Raw genomic sequence first — 24,277 nt, 5'->3', positions numbered from 1 at the left:
ATATATATATATATATATATATATATATATATATACACACTTCAGAGTGAAACACTTAACAGGTCATGATTTCAATGATCTCACGATCCACCGCAGTGTGCCCTACATGCTGTAAAGACCTCGGCCGTCACGTCTTTCCATTCCCCCTTTTAGTATTAGTTGGAAAAAAGAAAAGCAAAAAACATAACGAGCAAACTCAGAGTCCACAGATATGGAGTGAATATCCACCGCACGACTCAATCTCATCTCCCAAAGCAATCCAAAGCAAATTCTAGCAGAAACACAATAAGGCATGAGGGTTCCCACTGACTGACCGACGTGAAACACATTCCTTCATTTTTCCAGGGTTTTTTTTCTTTTCGCCTCATTCTTTTTTCTTTTTTTCAGGTTTCTGAAATCCCCAAGTAAATACATACTGAGGATTATTTACAATAGTGGTAATGGTGGTAAGAGTGGGAGCTAACTCAGCGGGCTGGAGGAGACTGCTGCTGGCTGACTGTCTGAGCTCGGGACTATTTGTACAGTTGATCCAGTGCGAATATGTGCGCGCACATGTTTTGCCTGCGTGTTTGTACCTACAGTATTTATCCAGTGTTGTTTCATTACATGAAAAGGGCGCGCTGTTAGCAGAATTTACACTACTGCGTGTTTGCGTGTTGTATTTGATGTGGTTTGGCTGCAGTGAGGTTGGGTTGTTTGAGAACTTCCCAACAACAGGCTGCCAGGCCAAGGAATGGAGCGGGGAGAGACAGCCATTGTTGTTGGTAAAGCATCGAGGCTGTAATTGTGTATTTGCATGTAGGTGAGTGTGCAAAGTAAAGAAAGAGAAAGATAATGCGAAGGGAGAGGCGTTAAGGGAGAGCATGATTTAGAGTACTTGAACATTGCTGTTCTACGGAGCAGAGCCTTTTCCATTCTAACTTTCAATACAAAAGCACGAACTCACATAAAAACACTCCATCCCTGCAACCACACCAACTAAGGGAGTTCTTAGGGAAAATTTCTTTCTGTCATGTTGCACAACAAGGCCTTTACCAAACCTCTCGAACCAGTATTGAAACCACACATCAAAATTTGATCAGCTTTCCCAAAAACATCTCAACACTTTGGATTCTCATAGTTTGCTGGCTTACAACTGCAACCATCATTTCAGGATTAAGCTTTTTCTTCTTCTTCTTCTTTGCTACAAATAGGCCAACGCAGCGTTTTAACTCTGATCACAAATACAAGGTCACTCAAAGACCATCAAGTTTTTTTTTCCCTCTCAACAGGCGACTTCTGGATTAATTATGAAACCAAACCGAACTGCATTTCTTACGTTTCTGTTTTCCTATTATGGAAGAATTTCCCTTTGTTGACCTATGACTGAAGGAAAGTAGGATGAAATCCATTCTCCATCTCACCCCTTCCCAGAATGGAAACCATGGTGACCATGATGAAAGCCCCTGTTTTCAGGAATCCCTCATAATTTAGCTGCTGACAAGAAGTAATGTTTTTAGACCAGTTAAGTATTTAGAAGACATTAAAAACCTCCTCAATGACAGTAATTTGAGTTCCCATGAGTGCATGGGTATGCAAAAGACTGCAGGACTTGCATAATTATCCTCAAATTATGACAGTTTCTTAAAATGGCACTCTAGTTTGTGATCTACGTGTAGAGTACTGTGCAAATGTCTTGAACTACCCCACCCTCCATGTTTTTACATTTTGCATTCAAGAAAGCAGACTTTTAAGTATATTTTTAAGTGGCCTTGAGCAACAGTTCTCCAGGCTTCCTGAAGCTCTGTCAGAGTTTTTCTTTGGACATTGGCTGCTTTTTCACTCATTGTCACTCATTTTCTGTCATGATTTATGTCGTTCGAGGACCCAGAGAGGCAGAGCTCCAACAACAAAAGGCAAGTCGTTTATTTAGGCTGTAGCAAGGTCCAGTAAACTAAATAGCAGAACTCCACAGCAAGTCCAAAAGCAAGGCAACAGCATCCGCATGAGATCACAGAGGGGAAACACACGGGGTAAGATTACAGACAAATCGACAAAAGACAAGGGGAGACAGGACAGTTTATACGTGGAAGGCTAAATGATGAGTGGAATCAGCTGTGAGAAATGAGACATGTGAGAATAATCACAAAAAGGTAAGACAATGAGACAGAAGGGGAGTAAAACTAAAGCCAAAACACAGGAAGCGAAGGATTACCGAAGTGTAGCAGGAACAACAACAGAAAGGGGAAACCCAGAGGGGAATAATATCTCCACGAATGTTAAACATTAAGTAGATCAACATGACAAGGAGTAAATGCTTATGATGCTCAGGAAGGAATATAAATCAAAATAAAAACCTTAAATAACCCTAAGAATCTAAACACGAGGATTAACATGGGGACCATGATATGGTCTTTGTGCCTGACCATTTTCACAGGAAAGCTGTTTTTTTGTTAAGCCACTTAATGCTGACCTATGAATCATTCAAGCATTAAAGAACAATCAGGTCATGGTATGAATCACTGTTGTGTCTACATATAACAGACAAAGAGCCCATTTTAAATTGTGTCGTTGGGTGCTTTGTTGCTGACTGTCACAAAAACACATAATTTCTTCCCATTTCTTTAGATCAATATTTGAAAAATACCACACATAACACAGGTCGAGAGGGACAAATTTGTATTTTAGCACCTACAAGGTGATTCCCAAAGAGCTGTTAGCTGAAAACTTGGCATATCTTTGTATGGTGTGCAGTGTCCTTAAAAAAAAACCAGACAAACATATCCAATAAAGACCTGATACAGGATCTGAGAGATCCAAATGGCCCGAGGGGACCCGTCTACTGTTTGCTGAAGCCTCATCAGAAATGGTCTCTGATGAGACTGAATAGTGGCTGTACAAAAGCCTTTCTTATGGAAGTGAGACAGGAAGAAAAGGCTGAGGGATTGTCATGATCCTGGGTCGTGCGACCCAGTGTTTTGTGTTTAGTCTATTTTGATGTTTATTGTTTGTTTAGGTTCATTAAGTTATTCCAGCTCATTTGTAATTATATTACCCTTGTATTAAGCCTCCCTTGCCCTTCATGTGTTTATGTCTGTGTGTCTTGTGTTGTCAAGTTCATGCTGTCGCTTCTGTCATCTTCCACTGTACTCAGTCTCCCTGGTTCGTGCGTTTACCTGTCATGAGTCATGTCTGCATGGTTATGTTTAGTTCATGTCATGTCTAATCTCCATGTTTCCTGTTTTACTTTGAAAGTCTGTATTCAATGTCAGTGTATTTAGTTTCACCTCTCCTGTCCTGTCGTTAGGTTCATGTGTGTCAGCTGTGCTCCCATGTGTGGCCACTTCCCCTGATCATCCCTCATGTGTATTTAGTCTCTGTGTTTCATACAGTCTGTGTCGCGTCGTCTGTGTTCTCACCTCCATGTTTTCCCGGTCAGTCTTTGCAGCGAACATCATAGTCTCTGAGTTTCCTTAGTTTGTCACAGTATTAGTTTTCCCAGTTTAGTTATAGCCTGGCCACGCTATCCTTGCTTTGTTTGTACACTTTGTCTTCAGCCATAATAAAGGCTCGCTTTCTGTTAAGTTCACTCCCGTCTACTCACTTGTGTACGCACCTGGGTCCATTACACACACCACCGCACGGCCTGTCTCTGCAGACCGTGACAGGGATACCAGGTTAGACAAGAACTGGACTGAAAATTGGTGGCAACAGGTGGAGAGATGAATCCACATTTGAATTTCTTGATTCAAATCATCATCATTGTCATTGTTATGTATGGATGAGGTCAGTAGAGCGGTACGACAGCGTGCGTCTAAAACCATTTGTAAACACAGTGGAGGCTTTGTTATGGTATAGAGCTTATTTCAGCCAGTGGCTGTGGCAATCTTCATTTTGCACCATGCAATAACATCTAAATGGTCTCTATCAGTCATGGATTAGTCTCCCCAAAGACCGGAGCTCAACATTATCGAAGCAGTGTGGGATTATCTTAACAGAAAACAGAACAAAAGGCAGCCAGCATCCAAAGAAGAGCTTTGAATGTTCTTCAAGAACCCTGGAGAACTATTCCTGAAATGCCTTAAAGAAACGTCAAGAAAGCTTAAATACGAGATTTCAATCTGTGTTGCAGAATAAAAGTAGCTGTACTAAAATTTTCCACCCCGACTGCATGAATACAGCCAAAATGATCAATGTGATAACGATTATTCATCACAATAATTCACAGATTTCAGTGAAAAAAACTGTTTCACATACAAAATACTCATTTCACATCTTCCTATAGCTACAAATCTTTGCATCAGAACAAAACTGGTCCTATTATGTTGCACATCTCACAAACATTAAAAAAATGTAATCAACAGTCCACTGCTTTCACTTTCACAGTTTTCTACAGACCTCTTAATTAAAAGCGGTTTGCAGTCAAATAAAAGTGTTTAGTCATCAGATCTAAATGCATCTTCTAGAAACAAAAAATAGTCCTTCACACCATGCGTTCTACGCGCGTGATGTTCAAGGTTTGTCTAGTTGTAGATGTTAATATGCATATTTTCCCAGGTTCTATATCTAGCTCTTGCTACAGTGTGTTAACTATTTACCAGATATTCAACTAAATAAATTTATTTTGTAAGTGGAGACTGGAGGAAAAAGTAACTTTGGTAAATTTTGCCTAAATATTTAATCTTTGGTTCTCACAAGTATAGAATTGCTATAAACACACAAACACATGTCTCTCCCTCTTCGAGGTTTCCTTATCCCTTCCAGCATAAATAATCCTCTCAGTCTGCTGGCTCAACCCTGATTGGAATCTCGACGCCATGCTCAATTGTGGGTGGATAGGGAAAAGTGGGATGCCGTGAGCTTGTGTGTCAGTGTTAGGCCTTAAACATGATACTAGCGGGGTGTCCATCTCCAGCAGGCTAGGCCTAGAAATCTTCAATTTACTGTAATTTGTAAAGACACCAAGTCTGAAATACATAGACACTCTGTATATTCACGCTTTTCCAAACCCTCACTTAATTAGTCAACTAGTCAGACATGAGGCTCTGCAGACCCGCAGCAGTGCTCCAGTACTGAATGTAACAGCACAGGGGGTTAAGATACAGGCTCCACAAAGTTTTATCAGCTTTTCTGTGTCTCACAGGAGGCCAGCTGGACTATTATGTGGAGTTTTATATGAAGATTAAGAGGATAATTGTAAGATTCTGTGCAGCATTATTAGTGGGTCATGTAAACTGATGAGGGTGGCGTCAGTAATGAGGCTTACAGGTTATAAATCAGATGAAACCAGCTGCTGAGACATGTAAATATTATTATGGTACTGTATGTATTTCCTTGATTGTGTCTCACTAATGACTGACTGGGTCAGTGCCTTGGCTCACGTTGGATTCGGGACACCTGTAACTGGCACAGACATCTGGGGTATTATGAGGTTCGGCTGAGTGTTACCATGTCTACCCAACGTGATAGCCATTTAGCCCAGATCAGTTTCCCCCAAATTATATTCACAATTATCTCATCCCACCTAACCGAGTGCGGGTGGAAAGTGAAAACTGTCTGTGGTACTGTTTGCTTTGCCCGTCCTTTCTCAGTGGCATGGTACTCCAACTACAGACTCTAATAATTTGCTGGCTTCCATGTGCTTGTCAGCTCAACTCAACATTAATTCTACTGCAAATCCATCAACTGTATATCTGGCTGTGTTGAGTCAGCCTTATGCCACACATCAAACAGAGAGGGGGGACACAGAGGGAATGGTATCAAACCCAACACCACAGGGAGCCAACCGAAGTGAAAAGCAGCGCTGGATTCCTCCCTCATTTTTGTCTCCCTGACGAGTTCTGTATGTGCCGACTCTGCGGAAAACAGGAGCGAGAGAGCAAAGTAATAAAAGAGAGACGTTTAAAAAAAAGAAGAAGAAGAAGATGAAACAATGACTGTGACTCAGAGATGTGCAAATGAAGGAATGGAGGGAAAAAAGCCAAGATGGAAATATCTCTGTTTATCGCAGTGGGTGGATGGGCAGCATATGAGAAGATGCACGTAGGACGATAACAGAGTCCCTTCCTTTGGCACGTAGCGTTGTGATTAGATCATTAGGATTTATTTGTCAAGGCAGTGAACTGACTCCTAAAGGCCTCCTCTCTCCTTTGGAACATGTGGGTGCTCGAAGAATTATGCTTCCAAACTACATATCGCTGTTTTGACTCCCTTGTATAATTCTGACGCATTTATTTAGACAGTTTTATGATGACAACGAAAAGCTATCCAAATTGTATCAGCCAATATTCAAAAAGTTTCTGTGTTATTGCTTCTTATTTATTGACCATCGCAGCTACCAATGGTTGAGCATTACACTCAGACAATATAACCAAAGGGAAAGCTTGTTAGCTTGAAGAAATATCAGTATTTTATTAGTGAGACTTCAGTCCAAGTGAAATAAAAGCAGCCCCGACCATGTTAGAGAGACATGCACACAGACTTGGGTTTGGATGGGGATGGTGAGTGGAATACAAGGCGTTCTTTGAGCACATTTTAATTAGCAATGTTCATAGCTTGGCTGTGTTCTTTTATGATTGGACCACTGAAAGCCTTTTTGTTTGCCTAATGAAACACATTGAGGGGTACGTTCATCAATTAAACTATGTTTGTGTACGTGTACGCACTCGCTTATGAGCATTTGAGCTTGCATGCACTTCTTTTGCCTGTATCTCTTGTACTGGTTGGGGGGGCTACATTCTTTTTTGGCGTATTAGTGTTCCATTGGCAGGGATAAGAAGCCATAGCGGGAGACACAGATGAAAGCAATCCTAGCGCTTTGTTTTCCCTACTTTCCAAAATAGTTGTTTTAGGTAGGGAGCCATTGCCCATAATTGCTCCAACAGGGTCAGGTATTTGTCTGTCATGCTCATGATTTACTGTAGTGTCTGTGCCTTAGTAATCTGACATAAGATCAGTGGTTAAGGGCAGTGTAACCTCAGACAGACCACATAGATTGTGTAATGCATAGCATTCTGCTGGTTTCAATGGGATCCCTTTATAAACACATCTCACACAAAACCCTCTTTATGATTTGAGAAGCTATGCAGAGCATGCTTGTCACAATATTTCCCAAATCAGATCTATCAAATATGTAAATAAAACGTGTGGACGGATACAAAAAAACAGTATTTAAGAATAATCTTACCAGAGACATCACACAGATGGAGACATTTCAACACATTTTAGGACAAAAAAGGTCTGTGGAAGAATTCCTAATGGCAAAAATGGCACCAAAGAGTCAGTCAACACCTGAAGCAGGAAATGTGTGAGACAGTGCCATTGTTGCATTGACTGACTGGTGCAAGGGCACAGGCTTATGATAGTAAAAATGTAGTTTTCTGGTCTTAGCATATCCATAGCATGGGATGAGGCAGATTGAGTTGATAAGTTGAATAAAATTACTTTGATAACCTTAAGTCACCAAATTGTTTGGGTGAGGGGATATTGTATCGCTTCCTGATGTGGTGCAGTTATTGATAAACTGAGCTTATTTTGGCTTCTCCCTTCTTCACAAGGGGTTGCAACAGCAGATGGATGTGCATATTTGATTTGGCACAAGCTTATACACCGGATGACCTTCCTACCGCAGCCCTTCCAGGGATTTCAGTCTCCTTCTGGTCCTGAACCGGGATTTTTTTGCATGTTAGACAAATGTATTGACCATGTGTTAAAACATGTTGACACTATTAATGAATTCACCCTTAATTTGACTTTCTAGAGTGGTGACTTAATGACTCATCAAGGTGGTGCTTATCAAGTAAATAAGGGTAAATTGAACTGACCTGCAGGCAAAGCTCAAAAAGAGGGAAAGCAGAACAGAGAACTAATTTGCTGTACTGATATATCACTGAAGATACATCCACTAAGACCACAGTGCGGTTTATAAATTTGAGCATTTTTATTTTTTCTTATGTACCACCAGTTATTGCCTTGCAATGTGTCAGTTATTTGGACTTTAAAGTTATGGCATGCTTCTTTTTTATTTAGAGAGGGTACATAGGCAAGAGATTTCTAGAAGGAGTTTGATTTTACATTCTTTAGAGGATTCAGATATGTTATGTAAAATCTAAAATTCAAATAGAAAAACCCCCCCAGTAAAATCATGTTCTCTTTTGGGGATTTTTTTGCAACTTTCGGCCAACCAGCTTGGGAACTTGGTCAATCAGGTTTGTTTATGTTTATTAATAATTTATAAAGATGTATTTTTAACCATTAAAAGTAATAAAATAGGTTAATAGTGTCTGCACTGTAACTCTACAGTGTTAAACACATTTAAGCTTCATTGATTTTTAGAATTCCATATAGTCTTAACTCTGCTCTCGAATAGTGGGTTACTGAGGCTGTAAGCGGGGGTCAAAGTGCACCGTCTGTAGCTTTGTGTACTCTGAGTGAGAACAATTAGTTCTTTAGCAGAGCTTCTGCACATGAATACCTCTGAACGGTTAATTGCTGCCATGGCAACAGAACAAGAGCTGAAAAGTGGCATTAGGTGAGTTGTTTGCAAGAAAGCAATCTGTCGCAGTGACACTATGAATGTGTGTGTAACGGCTGGAGGTGTGCATGTAATCGCAGGTCAACATTTTCTCAGTATCATCACACAAGCCATTCAATGCTGACAAAAGCACTTTTGTGCTACAGGATTGGGAAAACTTACTGGTGAGTGGATAATCTAAGTCACATTGGAGTGAGGCAGTGGTAGGCTTTCAAATAGGAGGAATATATTATTGGAATGGTTGTCACTGTTGTAGTTATTGAGATTTTTGTGGTAAAAGCAGTTGGGAACGCAGACAAACTGGGAGACTGGACTTTTAGTTCCAACAATGTTGCTTCTTAAAAAAGTTGTCTTTGCTCCTACTGGTAGCTGTTTCATCTCAAAATTGAGATTTCTTTAATCAGATTGCATCACCAATGTTTTTTTCCACCTGTACTTAATTTTATTGAGATTACATCACTAGCAGCTATGTAGCTGCTAGTTTCTTCCTATGTACAGGTAGCCACTTGAGGCCAGGGTCTGTACTATTTTAGTAAAAAAAAAAATGCTAACATTAGCCAGTTAATGCTTAAAGAACCACCAAGACTAGAATTTTGTCAGCATTTGAGCTTTAAAATTCTCTATATGTAAGCAGTTTAAATAGAAAACTGGGTGCAACGTTATTACGGTTCATTCTGCATCGAGTATCTGGATTTTATAGAAATCCATCACAAAGCTGTTGAAACATTTCGGGCCCATAGTGAACTAGAGGGAAAGCAACAGATAACTGAAAGTGATTAGAACACAATGTCTTCGAGCTATGCATGGCTGTACAAAAATTAATGCCAATACATCAATATGGGAACCACATGTTATTAGGACTCATCCTCAGGGTAAGGATATCTATAGTGAAGCTTAAAACAATCCATCCGGTAGTTGGCAAGAGATTTCATTAATATGCAAGAATTTGAACCTAATGTTTTGTGCTAGAAGAAAAGTCAGGGGATTACCAAATTCTTTAGGCTTTATTTTCTTATAACCACAAGTCTCTTTACATTTTCGAGGCCATCCGTCAAACAGTTGTTGAGATGTTTCAGCAACTGTCTGGTAAAGACTCTAATCCCAGAAGGCTTTGGAAAAAGTGAAGGAGGGCATAGATTTTTGGACTTTTAACTGTATTTTCATAAGATTTACAACTTTTCCTACTGATAATTTTCTGATAACTGATAACCTCCTATGTGGAATTTTTAAAAAAACTTACTGAATTACAGAACAGTCTGGGCAATGAGCTACCAGAACATTTTTAATGCACTGATTTCTTATACGTTAACCCCAAAGAGTCACGCTGATAGTTTTCTTTGATTTACTAGCACAGTATAAAAGAGATGTACTGTAGCTCAAGAATTAAATGTGTAGTTAAATTTTGCAATAACAGAAAAAGACAACTTCACTGGTTTGACCCACTTAAAATCAAAGGGGCCGCATGTGGTCTACAAGCTAAACTGATTTTGACACCCCTGCATTGCAGGTAAAAGATATAAAGTAAAACAGTATATGGGTTGGTATGTATAAAGATAAAATGGATTCCTCCACCTTCACCTGCTGCACAACAGATTCACATAAAATCTAAAAATAATAACGAAAGAATTCATATGAATATACATATATGGATGCAATCAAAGACAACAATAGAAAAGAAAGCATCCACTGCAGGGGATCCTGTCAGCGCACACATGGTTTTTGCTCAGAGAGTGTTCTGTATCCATGCTTTACGGAGGCTGAAATAACTCAGTTAGCTCCTCCAAGAAGTTTTTTTTGGTTGCGTGCGTGTCATTAGACAACTTTTGAATGAGTTCTGATCAAAGTTTGTCGGGGTGTAGAGTGGAGTCATGCTAACAATCCAGTAATATTCGGCTCATATCCAAGAAGTTCTTCAAAGTCAACTTAGTGCTTTATTGTTTGAAAACTGACAAAAAGACTTAAAAACTAGAAACTATGATTCTTACAATTGTGGTGCATATTGTCAACATATAGAGAGTATTGTATAAAGATTTTAGAAATGTCATATTTGACCTCTGACCTTTCCTTCAAGGTAAATTGTCACTTTGATCTGACGGTCAAAGTTCTTAAATTGCTATATAGAGCTATTAAAACAGTTTCTTATTGCCATGTTATTTTATTATCACTTTTTTATGTACAGTACAGTCACAGGTTATAACTTTTTGAATACACAACAGTTTGAATGCATGTACGATGTTACTGAATAACTTTTTTTTTAAATAAAAGAAGTATTTAAACAGATTTACTAAACAATTAAATGAATGCTACACGTTCATACTGCACTACCAGCTTCTTAAACTCCAAAAGAATAGAACAGAACAACTTAAAAGTACATTTTGCCCAAAGAATGAGCTGCTTTGGCGGAGCGCTTGTTGTTTTTCTATGTTCTATGTTTCAAGCAAAAGAGGACTGACACACAGGTATGACGCCATTCAGAAGTTTTCAAAGAGGACAGGGCAGCTCAGCAAGTGCATTTGCGTCATCTCGTTCCTTTGTCTGCATTTTCATGGTCGTGGTATAGATTAAAAATGTCATCGGTTGCGTGTGGATAACCCACCCTCCTCCAGTGTCAATTCTGTAATGAAAAATGATCAATCAAATCATTGATTTTTCTAACTGTAATCAACACCAGGAAAATGAAAGAGAAAATGTAATTCTGATGAGAGGATAATCGACCGGGATATCCTGGGCCTCCAAGGGGATTGCGTCATCGCAATATGCCTTCTGTGGTGATGTTATCAGGGACAGCTGCATGGGGTGGAGCCAGCATTGACGCTCTCAGGGAGCCAAGGGGCAGCCAGTTGCCAGCAGATCCCCCTCCACTCAGACCCACCTGCTTCGCATGTGCAGTTTTCCTGTAAACCCCTCAAAGGGATTCCCTGAGTCCTCTTCTGTGTCCACTGGTCCCCGTGTCTTTGAAGTCATGATCCTATGTGTTTTCATGGCATTGAAGTTTTTATCCTACGGTCAGTACATGTCATGCATTTGATCCAAAGGTTTGTTTGAAGTTTTTACACTGAATTCTTTATGTAAATCACCAAATAAACGTATTAGATCCATAAAAAGTAAATCACTCATTAACAACCAATGATGAGCCAAACCCCTCGCTCCTGAAATCTATTCATAAATCAGAATTTTACAGACTAGTCAAGTCCACACTTTATGAAAACAGACATCAGCGTCAGTTGTTGGCAGTAGCCTGTGTGCTAATTTAATTAAAAGCCCTTGAAGAAGAAGAAGAAGCCCAGCCTAGCTTAATGCCGTCAATTAGGGGTTTCTCTGCCATATGACTAAAATCCCACACCCCATTTGTGTGATTCATACAGGAAAATATGTCTCTTTGTCTTAGAGGTCAACCAGCTCTTTGGAGATGTTGGCGTTGGGTCAGGAAACAGTAGTTGAGGGTGTAGGAGTGGGAACACAGGCAGTAAGGCTTGTTGTTATTCTACTAGATAAGCCATAGCATGAGGTCATTTTGAACAAGAACTGCATTTTCATCTCAGCTTATGGCAGCTGGTCTGAAGAGAAATAACTTGCACAGCATCAGAGCAAATTTTCAGAAGTTGTCTTTAATCAAAAAGAAATGTTTTGCAATTACGAAGGAAAACTTTCTTTGTTGGTTAATGGTGCCTGTCCTGGATGTGGACTGGTTGGAATGAGGGGGAAAATAACACTGGTAATTAATTAGTCGCATTACATGTTTGTCTTCATGTCTTTTTAAAGGCACAATGTGTAGAAAATGGTGTAGGAGAAGAGGTTGAAGAAATTACCCCTTTAATCAGCCCTGAGATGCAGAAATCACTTTCATCTTGGTGTTCATATACTTGAGTTTTAACATTGACATCAGTGTAGAAGACACTGCCAAAGCACAGAAATCTGATCTGCGGGTTAACGTTGGCTTGCAGAGGAGTCCGGGCCTCTAGTTTTCGGCATTGCCTAATGGAAGGAAATGTCAAAAAGAGAGTGGGAAGAAGTGTTAAGTGAAGCAAGAGAGTTGTTGTCCATGTTAGGCCAAAAAAAAGCCTTAATCATCCATCTTATCTGTTGGCCATGCCGCTCTCCAGTAGTTCCTTTTCATTTTGTTCACTGGTTAAGATGTAAAAGTGATAAATATGTCTATACTGAGGGCAGAATAGACATAAAGTTGTCTCTCGACCCTGACTGATATACACTATATTGCCAGACGTGTTCACTCACCCATCCAAATCACTGAATTCAGATGTTCCACTCACTTCCATGACCACGCGGGTAAAAAGTCAAACACATAGGCATGCAGATTGCTTCTACGAACATTTGTGAAAGAACGAGTCGTGCTCAGGAGCTCGGTGAATTCCACTGTGGAATGCCACCTGTGCAACAGTCCAGTTGTAAAATTTCCTCTTTACAAAATATTCCACAGTCAACTGTTAGTGGTATTATAAAAAAGTGGAAGTGATTGGAAACAACAGTAACTAGGATTGTAGGCCATGCAAAATCACAGAATGGGATCAGGTAATGTCCAGGTTCATAGTGGCCAACGTTCTGCAGAGTCTATCGCTACAGACCGCCAAACTTCATGTGGCCTTCGTTCCAATGAAAAGAACTCGTAATGCTTCAACATGCCAACGCATTTTGGACAATTTTATGCTCCCAACTTTGTTGGAGAGGTTTGGGGATGCCCCCTTACTGTTCCAACATGACTGAACACCAGTGCACAAAGCAAAGGTCCATAATGACATGGATGAGCAAGTTTGTTGTGAAAGAACTTGACTGGCCTGCACAGAGTCCTGACCTCAATGAATTGGAGTGGAAAATTGTGGTCCAGACCTTCTTATTCAGCATCAGTGTCTGATCTCACAAATGCTCTTCCAGGAAAATGCTCAAAAATTCCCATAAACACACTCCTAAACATTGGTTATATGTCAAGCATGGGTCAACATCATATTAAACCATATAGATTAAGAATAGAATGTCACTCAAGTTCATATGCATGTGAAGGCAGACAAGTGGATACTTCTGTCAATATAGTGTATAAAGGCGGGGGTCGGGCAATTAGCTTTGTTTGCCGAAATATTGGCATTAGCATTTATAACAGCCGATGACAATATTTGTAAAAACTAAAGAAGTGATAGGTGAAACACCCTTCAACCATTTTATGAGTGTTGAGGTTACATAGTTTGTCCACCAGAGTGCACACTGCAACTTCCCTATTTGTCAACAAGAACACCAAAAGCAACAACAGTCAGACAAAGAATAACTGATTCTTAAACAACTTGTTACAATAAAGTCATGCATTACTTATGAAACTGCGTAGTCATGTTATCTAAGTAATGACTTATAAATATATAATACACGTAACACGTATCAAATAATAATTCACATAAAACATGTTAGATAAATCTGTTTATGTTTCGTGTGTCTAAAAGAAAGAAAAGTTGCACTATTTGATTTAAATCACTAAACTATTAGATTTGGTCTTGAAATCTTATATCGGTCAAATTCTAGTTGTCTCAGTTTGAAATCTAATTTGAGTTTTATGTTACTACTGGCTGGTTAGCATGTTAACAACAGTGTCACTGTATTTCATTTATTTTTAAATTGCTGTTGTGTTTTTAAACTAAAAGTCTTTCTTATTATAACTTTAAAAAAAGAAGAAAGAAATCAGAAGAAGAAGTCAGAGAGGCAGGTTATCTTGTAATGTTTCACTGAATTGAATTTTCAAGCTCACATCAGTCTTTCATTTGCAGCAATGGGGAATATGTAAAGGTCTGTGATGCAACAAAGGTCTGGATCCAAATTTCATGTTTTTAAGTAATCATTCTCTTAGATCTGAGTCCTCCCTCATAGATGCATTACACTTGCATTACACTCAGACCTTCTGTCTCCTTTGTACAACAAAGCAGTCTCCTGGGCAAAATCATACAAATTACTCATTCAAAAGCCTCTCAGACATCTTCATCAAAAGTAAAAAAATAAATAAAAATACACGTGATCTTTGCCATTCAAGCAGTTTAATTAGGTGGAACGGGGTGAATCACCACACTCTCATTCATCCATATCACGTCTCACTTTTCAGCAATCTGGTAATGCCATGAACTGTTGTATATGCTTTTATTAATCTTTTCTTTTATCAAAGCCTTATGCTCACAGTAATTTCTGAAGCATCTCACATAAATCCACAAGAGTGATGGCAGATGCAAGTCTTGTTTTTGAGTGGCAAGAAGCGCCTCTGTCATCTGCACAAATCTTGATCTAGCCATTCATGTAGTTTGTCTCCAACAGAGCTCACCATGGAGACTAAAATGCTTTTTGGCTCAGGTTGAGAGGAGATCTATGTACGTGTGTGAATATGTATGAGCCATTATTATTGTTTTACCATTTCATAATGAAATGGAAAAAGCATGTGTGTGAGATTGGGAAAGGGGATAATCCTGCACAACGCCTGGGCATCATCTATGTAATCCTGTCTCATCTGTATTTTTTTTTCTGCAGGGTTTTGAATTGCCTTAAAATTATCTTTGGATCGTTGTCCACTTTGGCCATGTTGATCTAAAAGTTTGCTTAATAATTGTTGAGAATTTTTACATGACGTGCTCCTCCAGCGGTGTTCCTCTACAAGCCTGGCTCTTTGATAGAGAATAATATTACATTTTGATTAGTCCCCAGTGTTACCACAGCAATATTGCAATGCTGAGTCTCATCAAATGTGTCCGGGCTGGAATGGAATAAATATTACATTTCCTGTTTTTAATTTTGAGAAAAAGTTGAACTGGGACATTGGCAGCCCAGTAGAGGATATTAAAATGTGTTTGACTTTTTTTTCGTGTGGAAAAAGATTTCGAGAAAATGAGGCAGGAAGTATGCGGCTTTCCCTGAAACCTAATGTTTCCTCTGGGAGCTGAAGCATTGTTACGCTGTTTGTCAACTTCGTGGACTACATTCCCACTGAGTATTGTGCGCTTTCTGCAAAACTAGTTTAGTCTGAGGCATGAGTGAATCGATCTTTCTCAGATATTCATGCTCTCTGCCAGTATTTAACCTCTGCTGAACACTTTTTGGCAAACCAGCTATATGTCAGTCCCTGTGCTTGTTTCTTATTAGCCATTTTTTTATATTAAGTGCTGAGTAAAAGGTGTTGTTAACAGTGAAGCACCAGGGCAAGCTGACCCTGGCAGCATATTAAGTGCTTCTGAACTTCTGTGTAAGAATGTATAATACATGTCAAAGAAGAGAAAAGATTTCTTAAGACTTGCCAAGCAAGTAGGCCAAGATCTTTGTCTAAATCAGTCCTACTAAGTCTTATTCTTTGTAATTTTTCTGTTGCCCAGGTCAGAGTCGGGAATCTCCAAATTTACTCATCGTCTATCCCTCAAAGAGCGACCAGCGAAGGCAGAGAAGACTTCATCAGAAAGGCCTCCATCCTACAGGAGACGATCTCTTAGTGTCGACTGGTAAGACCGTCTCGCAATTTCTGAACTCACATGCTTTCACTAAAAGTCAAAGGCTGTACTTCTGTTTTTTTCATCTTCTGTTAAAAATTATGAAAAATTGCAAGAAGCAGTAGCAAAAGGTCTAAACACGTATCACACTGCAAAGAATATTTAGTAAAGTGAAATATTAAGTGTTGTTACGGGTATAATTTTGAATAAAAATAACATGTAAGAAAAGAGAGACAACTGCAATGAGTCATGTCTGTTTACAAAGTCAAGTCTCAGGTTGATGAAAACTGGGGGGGGGGCTGGGGTGGGAGCAAAGGGTGGGCAAAGTGGTGATAGGGTCCTGTTCTGTCTCTGCGTCTGGGTTTCGTTGAAGAGCGCCAAGATGCTCCAGTGGCGCCGGCTCATCTTGCTCTTGTAAAGCTCCAGTCTTCAGGCACCCGATGAAAGGAGTTTGAAAGCTTTCCATTGCGAGGCTGCCTTCCAGTCCCCACCCATGGGAATCCTTCCCAGTCTCCCCTCTTGTTGCCTGGCTTACACTCATTTATCTGCCCATTGATCCTGCCTTTCGTCCATCTGACATGCCTCCTGAGTTTCCTGCTATGTATTCTTGGCTCTTCCTTTGTGCTTTCCCTACATTTGGGAGCACAGGCACGGGTTTAAGAGGACCTTACACTTCCTTTGCACTCAATTTTGTCAAGTAAGAAAATCCCCAATCACCAGATTTTTCTAGGTCGATGATTACTGTGCAGGGACTACAGTAGCTATTCGGCAGTTACTTTACATTTTGTGGAGTTACAGGTGTGTTAAATTTCTGAGGTCCTATCGAATCGTGCTAGGGCCTGGTGTGAGGTCTTACGAGGTCTTTTGTTGGCCTTATGAGACCAACTGTGTGGTCTCGGACTAGTATTGCGATGTGTGGTCCGCCAGCAGAAATGTGGTGTTAAGTGAATGAGCGTTAGAGTGTATGTGCAGTGTGAGGTCTTTTACTTTAACAGCTCCATGTTTTTCTTCCATGCTGCTTGAGAAGGGACCTGGCCTTTAAAGTTCAGGCCCTGATTGATGTGGTCTGGTTTTAATGAAACTCAGTGGGTAGATTGGACATGCTCATTTACAAGAGGGATGAGGGGGGGCTTGACTACAGCTGGATTTTGACTTTTTGCGGGCCCTGCCACTGTTACAGGAGTGTGACTGGCCTTTTGTGACATCATAAATAAGGGGTCCCCAGGGGGAGAGATTCAAGGTTGAGGCCTGAGTCATGCTACAGGGAGGTGAAACAAGGTTGGTCCAACTTTGACAGGGCCAAAAAAGCGTCTCTGGAATGCATAGTGATCAACAGACTCCAAAGGAAAACATGTGTGTCAGTCAGTTGCATATTTGAAAGTGTTCAACATTTACAGCACTTCCTGTAGTCTAAACAATCTGTCTTGCTTTAATCATTGTTAATGAGAACTTCTCAGGGATAAATGTCATCACAAAAATATTCATGATTAAGCAGTGTACTTGTTAAGTATGTGATATTATATGATTTCATGCCATGTTGCCTAGCGTAGTTCGCAGTGATGAGTTGCAATTACTCATGAAAGTTCTTCCATATATACAGTACTGTGCAAAATTCTTGAGTCACCCCTCATGTCTTTGTAATTTGCTTTGAAGAAACCAGGCTTGGTCTGGTCTGTAGTTCTCCAGGCTTTCTGAAGATCTTTCAAAGCTTTTCTTTGGGCATTGGCTACTTTTTCCACTTATTTTCAGTCCAGTTCTCATACCCAACAATTTTTAGATGATTTTGAGGTTTTTTGCTAAGACACTTAACACAGACCTATGAATTATTTAAGGATTAAAGAAGACACTCAGTTCAAGGGTTGAACCTTTGTTCTGTCTATACCAGAGGTGAGTTCATTACCAAGCCTCTGGAGAACTTCAAGACATGTTGAGGAGGTAATTTAGCCATTTAAATCAGCTGTGTTGGATCAAAGACGCATCTAAAACCCACAGGACACCGGCCCTCGAGCCCTGGACTTGCCCACCTCTGGTCTATACAAACACAGAAATCTAAATATATTTTGGCATAGCATTGAATGTGTCCCAAAAATGTAATGAAACTGGATAATTGTGAGCCAAAAGAAGAAATTGCAACCCTTAAAAGCTATCTAAAGCCGATGAACACGATGGAGTCATGTGCTTGAGAAATAGGATAAAGAGAACTGAGAGAGGGCTTAAGAGATGCCCCTTCAGCTAATCAGTTAACTGCTCATTAGAAATAGTCTTAAGTGGAAGGGTGGCTGTCAAAAAGCAATTCTTGAGGAAGTGAAAACAGGGAGAAAAGTCTGAATTAAATAAGAAAAATCAGCAGGTGTGATGGAGTGATAAATCCAAATGTGAAAGTTTTGGCTCAAATCCTCGTCACTGTGGATGGAGAAAGCCAGGACAGAGGTACAGCAATGAGCGTCTAAAGTGAGGACTCCGACATGGTTTAAGGATGCAGTTCAGCCAGTAGTGTTGGAGAGCTTGTCAAAACTGATGGAATTATGAATGCCAAAAACATACCATCACATTTTAATACACCACTCAATTTAATTCAATTCAGTTTAATTTATGGAGCACCAAATCACACCAGTCACTTCCAGTACAGTCTAGAAAGAGTGTGATTGGCAACAGCTTTATTTTTCAGAATGACTATGACCCCAAACACACTGCCAATGCAGTAAAAGCATGCCAGAATAGAAAAACACACAATGGAGCACTATCCGTCATGGACTGGCCTCCCCAGAGCCTGAACCTCAATATTATTGAGACAGTGTGGGATCATCTTGACAGAGATCAAAACAAAAGGCAGAAACATCCAAAGAAGAGCTTTGAATGTCCTTCAGGACGCCTGGAGAACTATTCCTGAAGACTACTTAAAGAAATTACCCCAAAATCTGCCTAATAGAGTTCAGGCTGTGTTGAAGAATACAGATGGCCATACAAAATAATGACTTGCCAGCTCGTTTATATTTTTTATTTCAATGTATGTGTGCACTTTACAATTTTCCACTTTTCTTAGAAAAATAAAGGTTAGGGTGAAAAGGACAGGGTTAGATGGTGGGAGTTGATCTGCTATGATGAACCCTAAAGGGATCAGCTAAACGAAGAGAGGAGGGGAAGCTTAAGAATTTAGCATAGTACTGTATAATTTTCGGACAGTAAGGCGTTTTGTATGTTTTGCATGCTGATCTTCCAGTAGAGCTAAGCAGTCTGTAATTGTTTTCCATTTTTCCAAGCCTTACTAATCAGTGAAGAATCTTGTGTGTTCTTAACCAGACGCAGTAAAACAAATTCCCTGGAATGTGTGTCCCCGTAATCAATGTGTAATATGTAGGATTTTATCCACAAAAATATGCTCTTAAATTAAGGTTTCATTATGTTTTTCTGCTTATTGCCCCCTGCTTTCACTCAAAATAAAACATCTAACTACAAAGTGAAACAAAGGTTGTATAAAACACCAAGCTGGAAAGCAGCCAGCAGCACTCTGGAGTAAGGCTGACTCAGGTGGCTTAAAGCTTTACTATCTTATTTAGTGGGCCATTGCCATTTATGTCGATTCACGTCAGATACCCAAACAAACTGCGACTATTAAGGGAATTCTGAGCCAAGGCAGCCCATATACAAGCTTGAAACGGGAGCCGTTTTGTAGCTTAAAGTCTGTAAAGGCTGGCAGAGCCTTGGGAAAATGCAATAGTAAAAGATAATGGCAGTGTTATTGTTATTGGTAATCATAGTAAATGGCCTCTGGGGATGTGGGTGGAGAAAATAGTGGAAGGAGGGTGGAGAGTGAGAGTTTTAAGAAGTGTTAAAGGCAAAATAGGAGGGTAGCTGTTACAATTTATGATTGCCAAAGATTGATTTGATCTTCTTTTACTAGTCACTGCAAATACAATGGAAATCAGAATGTTTAAAACGGTGGCTTTGGGGAAATCTGTTATTTAGATAAAAAGACTGCTTTTCGTTATTTAAAAAATGTATACGGTTGCAATGGTTACAATATTAAACATGAACAAAGTTTCATGTAATGAGATCAGCATTCAAACTCAGGCTTCAGACCTCTGAGATCGCATGGGGGTGTCTTGATTAGCACTGGTGTGCGTATTTGCTATCTTGTTTTTTGTGTATTACGTGAACACAGGAGACATCTGGTAGAGTCTGAGAGTTAATCCTGGAGCTGTAAAGGGATACTGCTTCTGATGCAACACTAGGCCGGCAAGTAAGTCTTCATTACTTTATTCTCTAATAGTGACAGAGAGGCAGTTCTAACCCTTCACTAAAACCCTTGAGTGCAATAGAGAAGCAGCCATGTCTATCAGCCAAGCAGTTTTTATTTCCCAAAACATTTCCCCTGCAGTACTCGTGGCGAGGAAACTCTATACATAAGTACTTAAACATCCACGTTTGGTAATCAAACTATATCCACTTCACAAATTAAAGTTGGAAAAGGAAGGAGCGCAGTTGGTACGACACCAGAAAGTGTTTGATTGTCTTGTGTTTTTAGTCAGCGTGCGCTAGAAGGCTTAAATTCTCTCAATCCCCCGAAGGCCCTCCGCTCTGCCTGGTGCCACCGTGTCTTCAGGAATCACTCCAAGCTGCCGGCACTCTGAGGATGACGTCTGAACTTTGATGTTAGCAGAGAAACTGGCCTGCCCTATCCCTCGGTCAATATATTAACTCAAATATCTCCTTCTTATTCATGCTCACACACATACATGAGCAAACACATACTGTAATACTTAGCGCTGTTTTGGGTGTGTAGGGGTGAATGGGAGCTACCAAGTGTTAATCCTTATGAAATGTGTACAAAGGGAATAAAAAAAGAGCACTAAGAAATCACCAAAGTCTTAGTGGTAAAAGGAGGACAATGCTCAGGGGGCCCGGGTGTAAAGTGGTTTTGGACATTGTGCCACTTGCCACATTTGGTTCTAATTTGATTTATTATTCCTCGCTTTTTCCTTTTTATTTTCGTTCTCTCTGTAAATTTTTCTCCTTTCTTCTGTAGCCGAGAGCTGTCAGTTCAAACGAAACGGACTAATGAGGAGGTTATAAATGCCTGTGATTTTTCTCTTTAGAAATTTTGATCGGAACATGTTAAAGATCTGTTAAAAATCACTGCTGAGTGGGGTGGACTCCTGCTTCTGTTGGAATGTGTGACACTTTATTCCTGCTCTGTGACTGAATTAAATTGTTTTAAACACTGAAAAGCTTTTGACACGTGGAAAGTAATTATGCTAAACCCTGTGTGGACTGCACACATATAGTTGAAGCTATTATAGAGCCTAGAGTCAAGCTAAAACAAAGCTAAGTACACCCTTAAGCTGCATCCCACAAAGTGATTTGCAGAGAGAGCGAGAAATGTTGAGCAACTTCAAGTGACTATGGGCAAAAGAACCACTGGAGAGGTGGGACCCGAGTAAGACAGTTCAGAGAAGCTTCCACATGAGCGATTGAAGTGACTACTAATGAAAATGCGAGATACTGTTAATTGACATACAAACTGTTACCTAGGCAACTAAAGCCTGAAGTGTTTGCAAGTGACCAGCCATCAGCATCAAAGTAAAGCTTAACACAGGTTTACTGCCTCCACAGGAGTTAAGAGTAGCAGCCATCAGATGACTTGGTTAATTGATCATCAGCACCTTTATAAAAGTAAAGGTTTTGCCAGTTTGTAATGATCTTAAAGAAGTGGTGATTGCTGCCCATTAATCTGAGAAAGATCATAGAAGTCCATCATTCTGCAGTGAGGACTCCACAAATTCACCCCAAGGTTAGACCATCCAATCCTCAGAGAAATCCCCCAGAAAACAAACAGCTACACGTCAGACTCCAGGCCTCACTTAGCATGTTAACTTTCATGACGGTACAATTAGAAAACAGCTGAGCAAGTGTGGCTTGTTTGACAGGGTTGCCAGGAGAAAGCTTCTTCTGTTTAAAAAGAACATGGCAGCACAGCTTGGGTTTGAAAAGTTGTAACTGAACAAACCACAAGACTTCTGGAACAACGGCATTTAGAAAGATGAGACCAAAGTGGAGATGTTCGGCCATAATGCAGTGGCTAATCTGCAACAGAATGGCTGACAAAAGAAAAGAATCATGGTTACAGTTGCCCAGTCAAAGTCCAGATAGTTTTCCTTTCTTTTTTTTAAGATGGCAGCAAAAAATATATACTATTTGCTCTAGCATAAAAAGAAATCAATAAGGGGAAACAAGTTGAAAAAAGGCGAGTGACTTTTGTACACTATTTTTAATGCGTGAAAGAATTTTCTCTGAATATTGAGCCGCAAGGTTCATTTGTTGAGGTTGAGTTGTTGGTGGGATGAGACTACAGATTCTGGTCCACATGCAGGTGCAGAATTTCTGCTAGCTCTGCTTTTGAATAAGTCCAAGGTTGCTTACACATTCATGCTCACACATAAACACGGACACAAAGCACGTGAAAGAAAAAGACACGCTTGCAAAAAAATGCACTTGAGCAGATTAACAATGTTGTGTCAAATACATATAAACATATATGTCCAGCCTCAGCCGTGCGTGCACCAGCAGCACACTCATACACAATCCCGACTGGATGCTGTGGGCTGCGCTAAGGGAGATTTATGAGGCTGGCTCCCTCTTGTCCTGTGTGTCTCGGACTTGATACTCTAGTTTCCACTCCAAACCTCAACTCAGCACGCAGGCACAGAAAGACTGGAGTAGGGATGGAGTGTAATGGGAAGGAGGGAGTGAGACTTAAACGGTGAAGTTGGGAAAGTCAGAGAAGACTGAAATAGGTAAGAAGAGAAGGAGAGAGAAGAAAACTGGAGAGAGGTTGACTGATTGAGACTGAAGTAGATGAAAAGACAGATTGAAAAGATGATGGAAAGAGACAGCAAGAGAGAGTGGTGAAAAGATCTAAAAACTAGACTGAGAGCTTGGATAGAGCACGAGAGAAATGTGTAGCGTCAGTGTGTTGGTTTCTCCTTGTGCATACGTGTGCAGAGAGTTAGAGTATAATCACGCATGGTTAATAAAATTATGCAATCAGCCAAGTCTTGAGGAACTATACCCCCTCATTTAAAGTAGTCTTGGAAAATAATTTGCACTCTGAAAATCAGGAAAGAGTCGAATTTACTTACAAATCAGTGGATTTGTTCTTAGCTCTTTTTTCTCCTTTTCATTTTCCAGCTCTCACTCAGCTAGCAGTAGCCAAGTTTATCTCACATCATCAGATTTTTGTCTCCGTTAAATGATCAACAATGTTTATATTGTTATTTAATAATGTTCCTGCTATGCACAGTTTAGTGTTCCACCTCCAGAGAAAACCCCAACAATCAGACAACCCCCTATGAGCAAGCGCTTGGTGACTGTGGGAAGGAAAAACTCCCTTTTAACAGGAAGAAAACTCTGGCAGAACCAGGCTCAGGGACGCGCATCTGTTGTGACTGGTTGGAGGTGAGATGAGGAAGACAGGAGAGAGGACACACTGTGGAATGTGAATGATGCGGCTTGTGGTATCGTGGCGTTGTTTCACAACCAAACTCGCCGTTTCACACAAACATGTTGTGCCTCCTCTATCAGCACACTGTGTAGTCATGGAAATGTCTTTGCATGTGGTTGTGTGTGTGTGTGTGCGTACAGTGCAGCGTTTAATATTTTTGCTTGTTTTCGCATATGGCCAGGTCTTTCTCGGAAATGAGAGTTAAATTTCTTTCACCTGGATAAATAAAGGATAATAATAATAATATATGTGTGATTTTCTCAAACAGACACGGACACTCACAATGATGTCATACGTGTTTCCATCCTCTCTATCATTCATCTGTCCATCCAGTTTGGACAGTGCACATGTGTGTGAGAATGTGTGTTATCATTTTTTACAAAGCATCTATCACAGTAAGAATGGTCTCCCCACCCATCCGACCACCTCCCTCCATCCCTAGCCCAGATAAATAGCCGTGGGACTTTAAACATGGCGCCCGACCGGCGTGTGACTGAGAGAATGAGCCAACTGGTGGCTTCAGTCGCCGAGGGGCCCCCCCCCCCCCCCCCCCCCATCTGCCCAGAGCCTCTCTCTGGCTGGGTGGGTGGCATATGGTGGCCCAGGCAGGAACCCCATTGGTGTCACACACAAACACACACACTCAGACACACACATGCATACTGAGAGACATACAGAAGGTCTGGAGCCACCCAGGCTGGACCCACGATCGCCGTGGGAGACACAGTGTCACCAAGCCTCTGACAGAGGAGGGGGTTTTGTGTATGTTTGTGTGTGGGTGATCCCACCTTGCAAGTCGTCCGCCCC

The 24,277-nt window shown here is 40.4% G+C and overlaps 1 protein-coding gene across 4 annotated transcripts in view; it reads left to right on the top strand.

The window, feature by feature from the left end:
- Nucleotides 1–24,277, top strand: part of LOC102293212 (ankyrin repeat and fibronectin type-III domain-containing protein 1) — a 152,542-nt gene that overhangs the window by 95,753 nt on the left and 32,512 nt on the right. For all 4 annotated transcript variants that reach the window (XM_014337879.2, XM_005935554.3, XM_014337882.2 and 1 more), the window contains one exon: nt 15,859–15,981. In XM_014337879.2, the coding sequence (XP_014193365.1) occupies nt 15,859–15,981 (123 nt within the window). The remainder of the gene's footprint in view (nt 1–15,858; nt 15,982–24,277) is intronic.

Source organism: Haplochromis burtoni, unplaced genomic scaffold (genome assembly GCF_018398535.1).
Source record: "Haplochromis burtoni strain Fernald_Lab_line unplaced genomic scaffold, NCSU_Asbu1 Contig_192, whole genome shotgun sequence".
Lineage (NCBI taxonomy): Eukaryota > Metazoa > Chordata > Actinopteri > Cichliformes > Cichlidae > Haplochromis > Haplochromis burtoni.
This window is presented reverse-complemented; position numbering and strand designations above follow the sequence as displayed.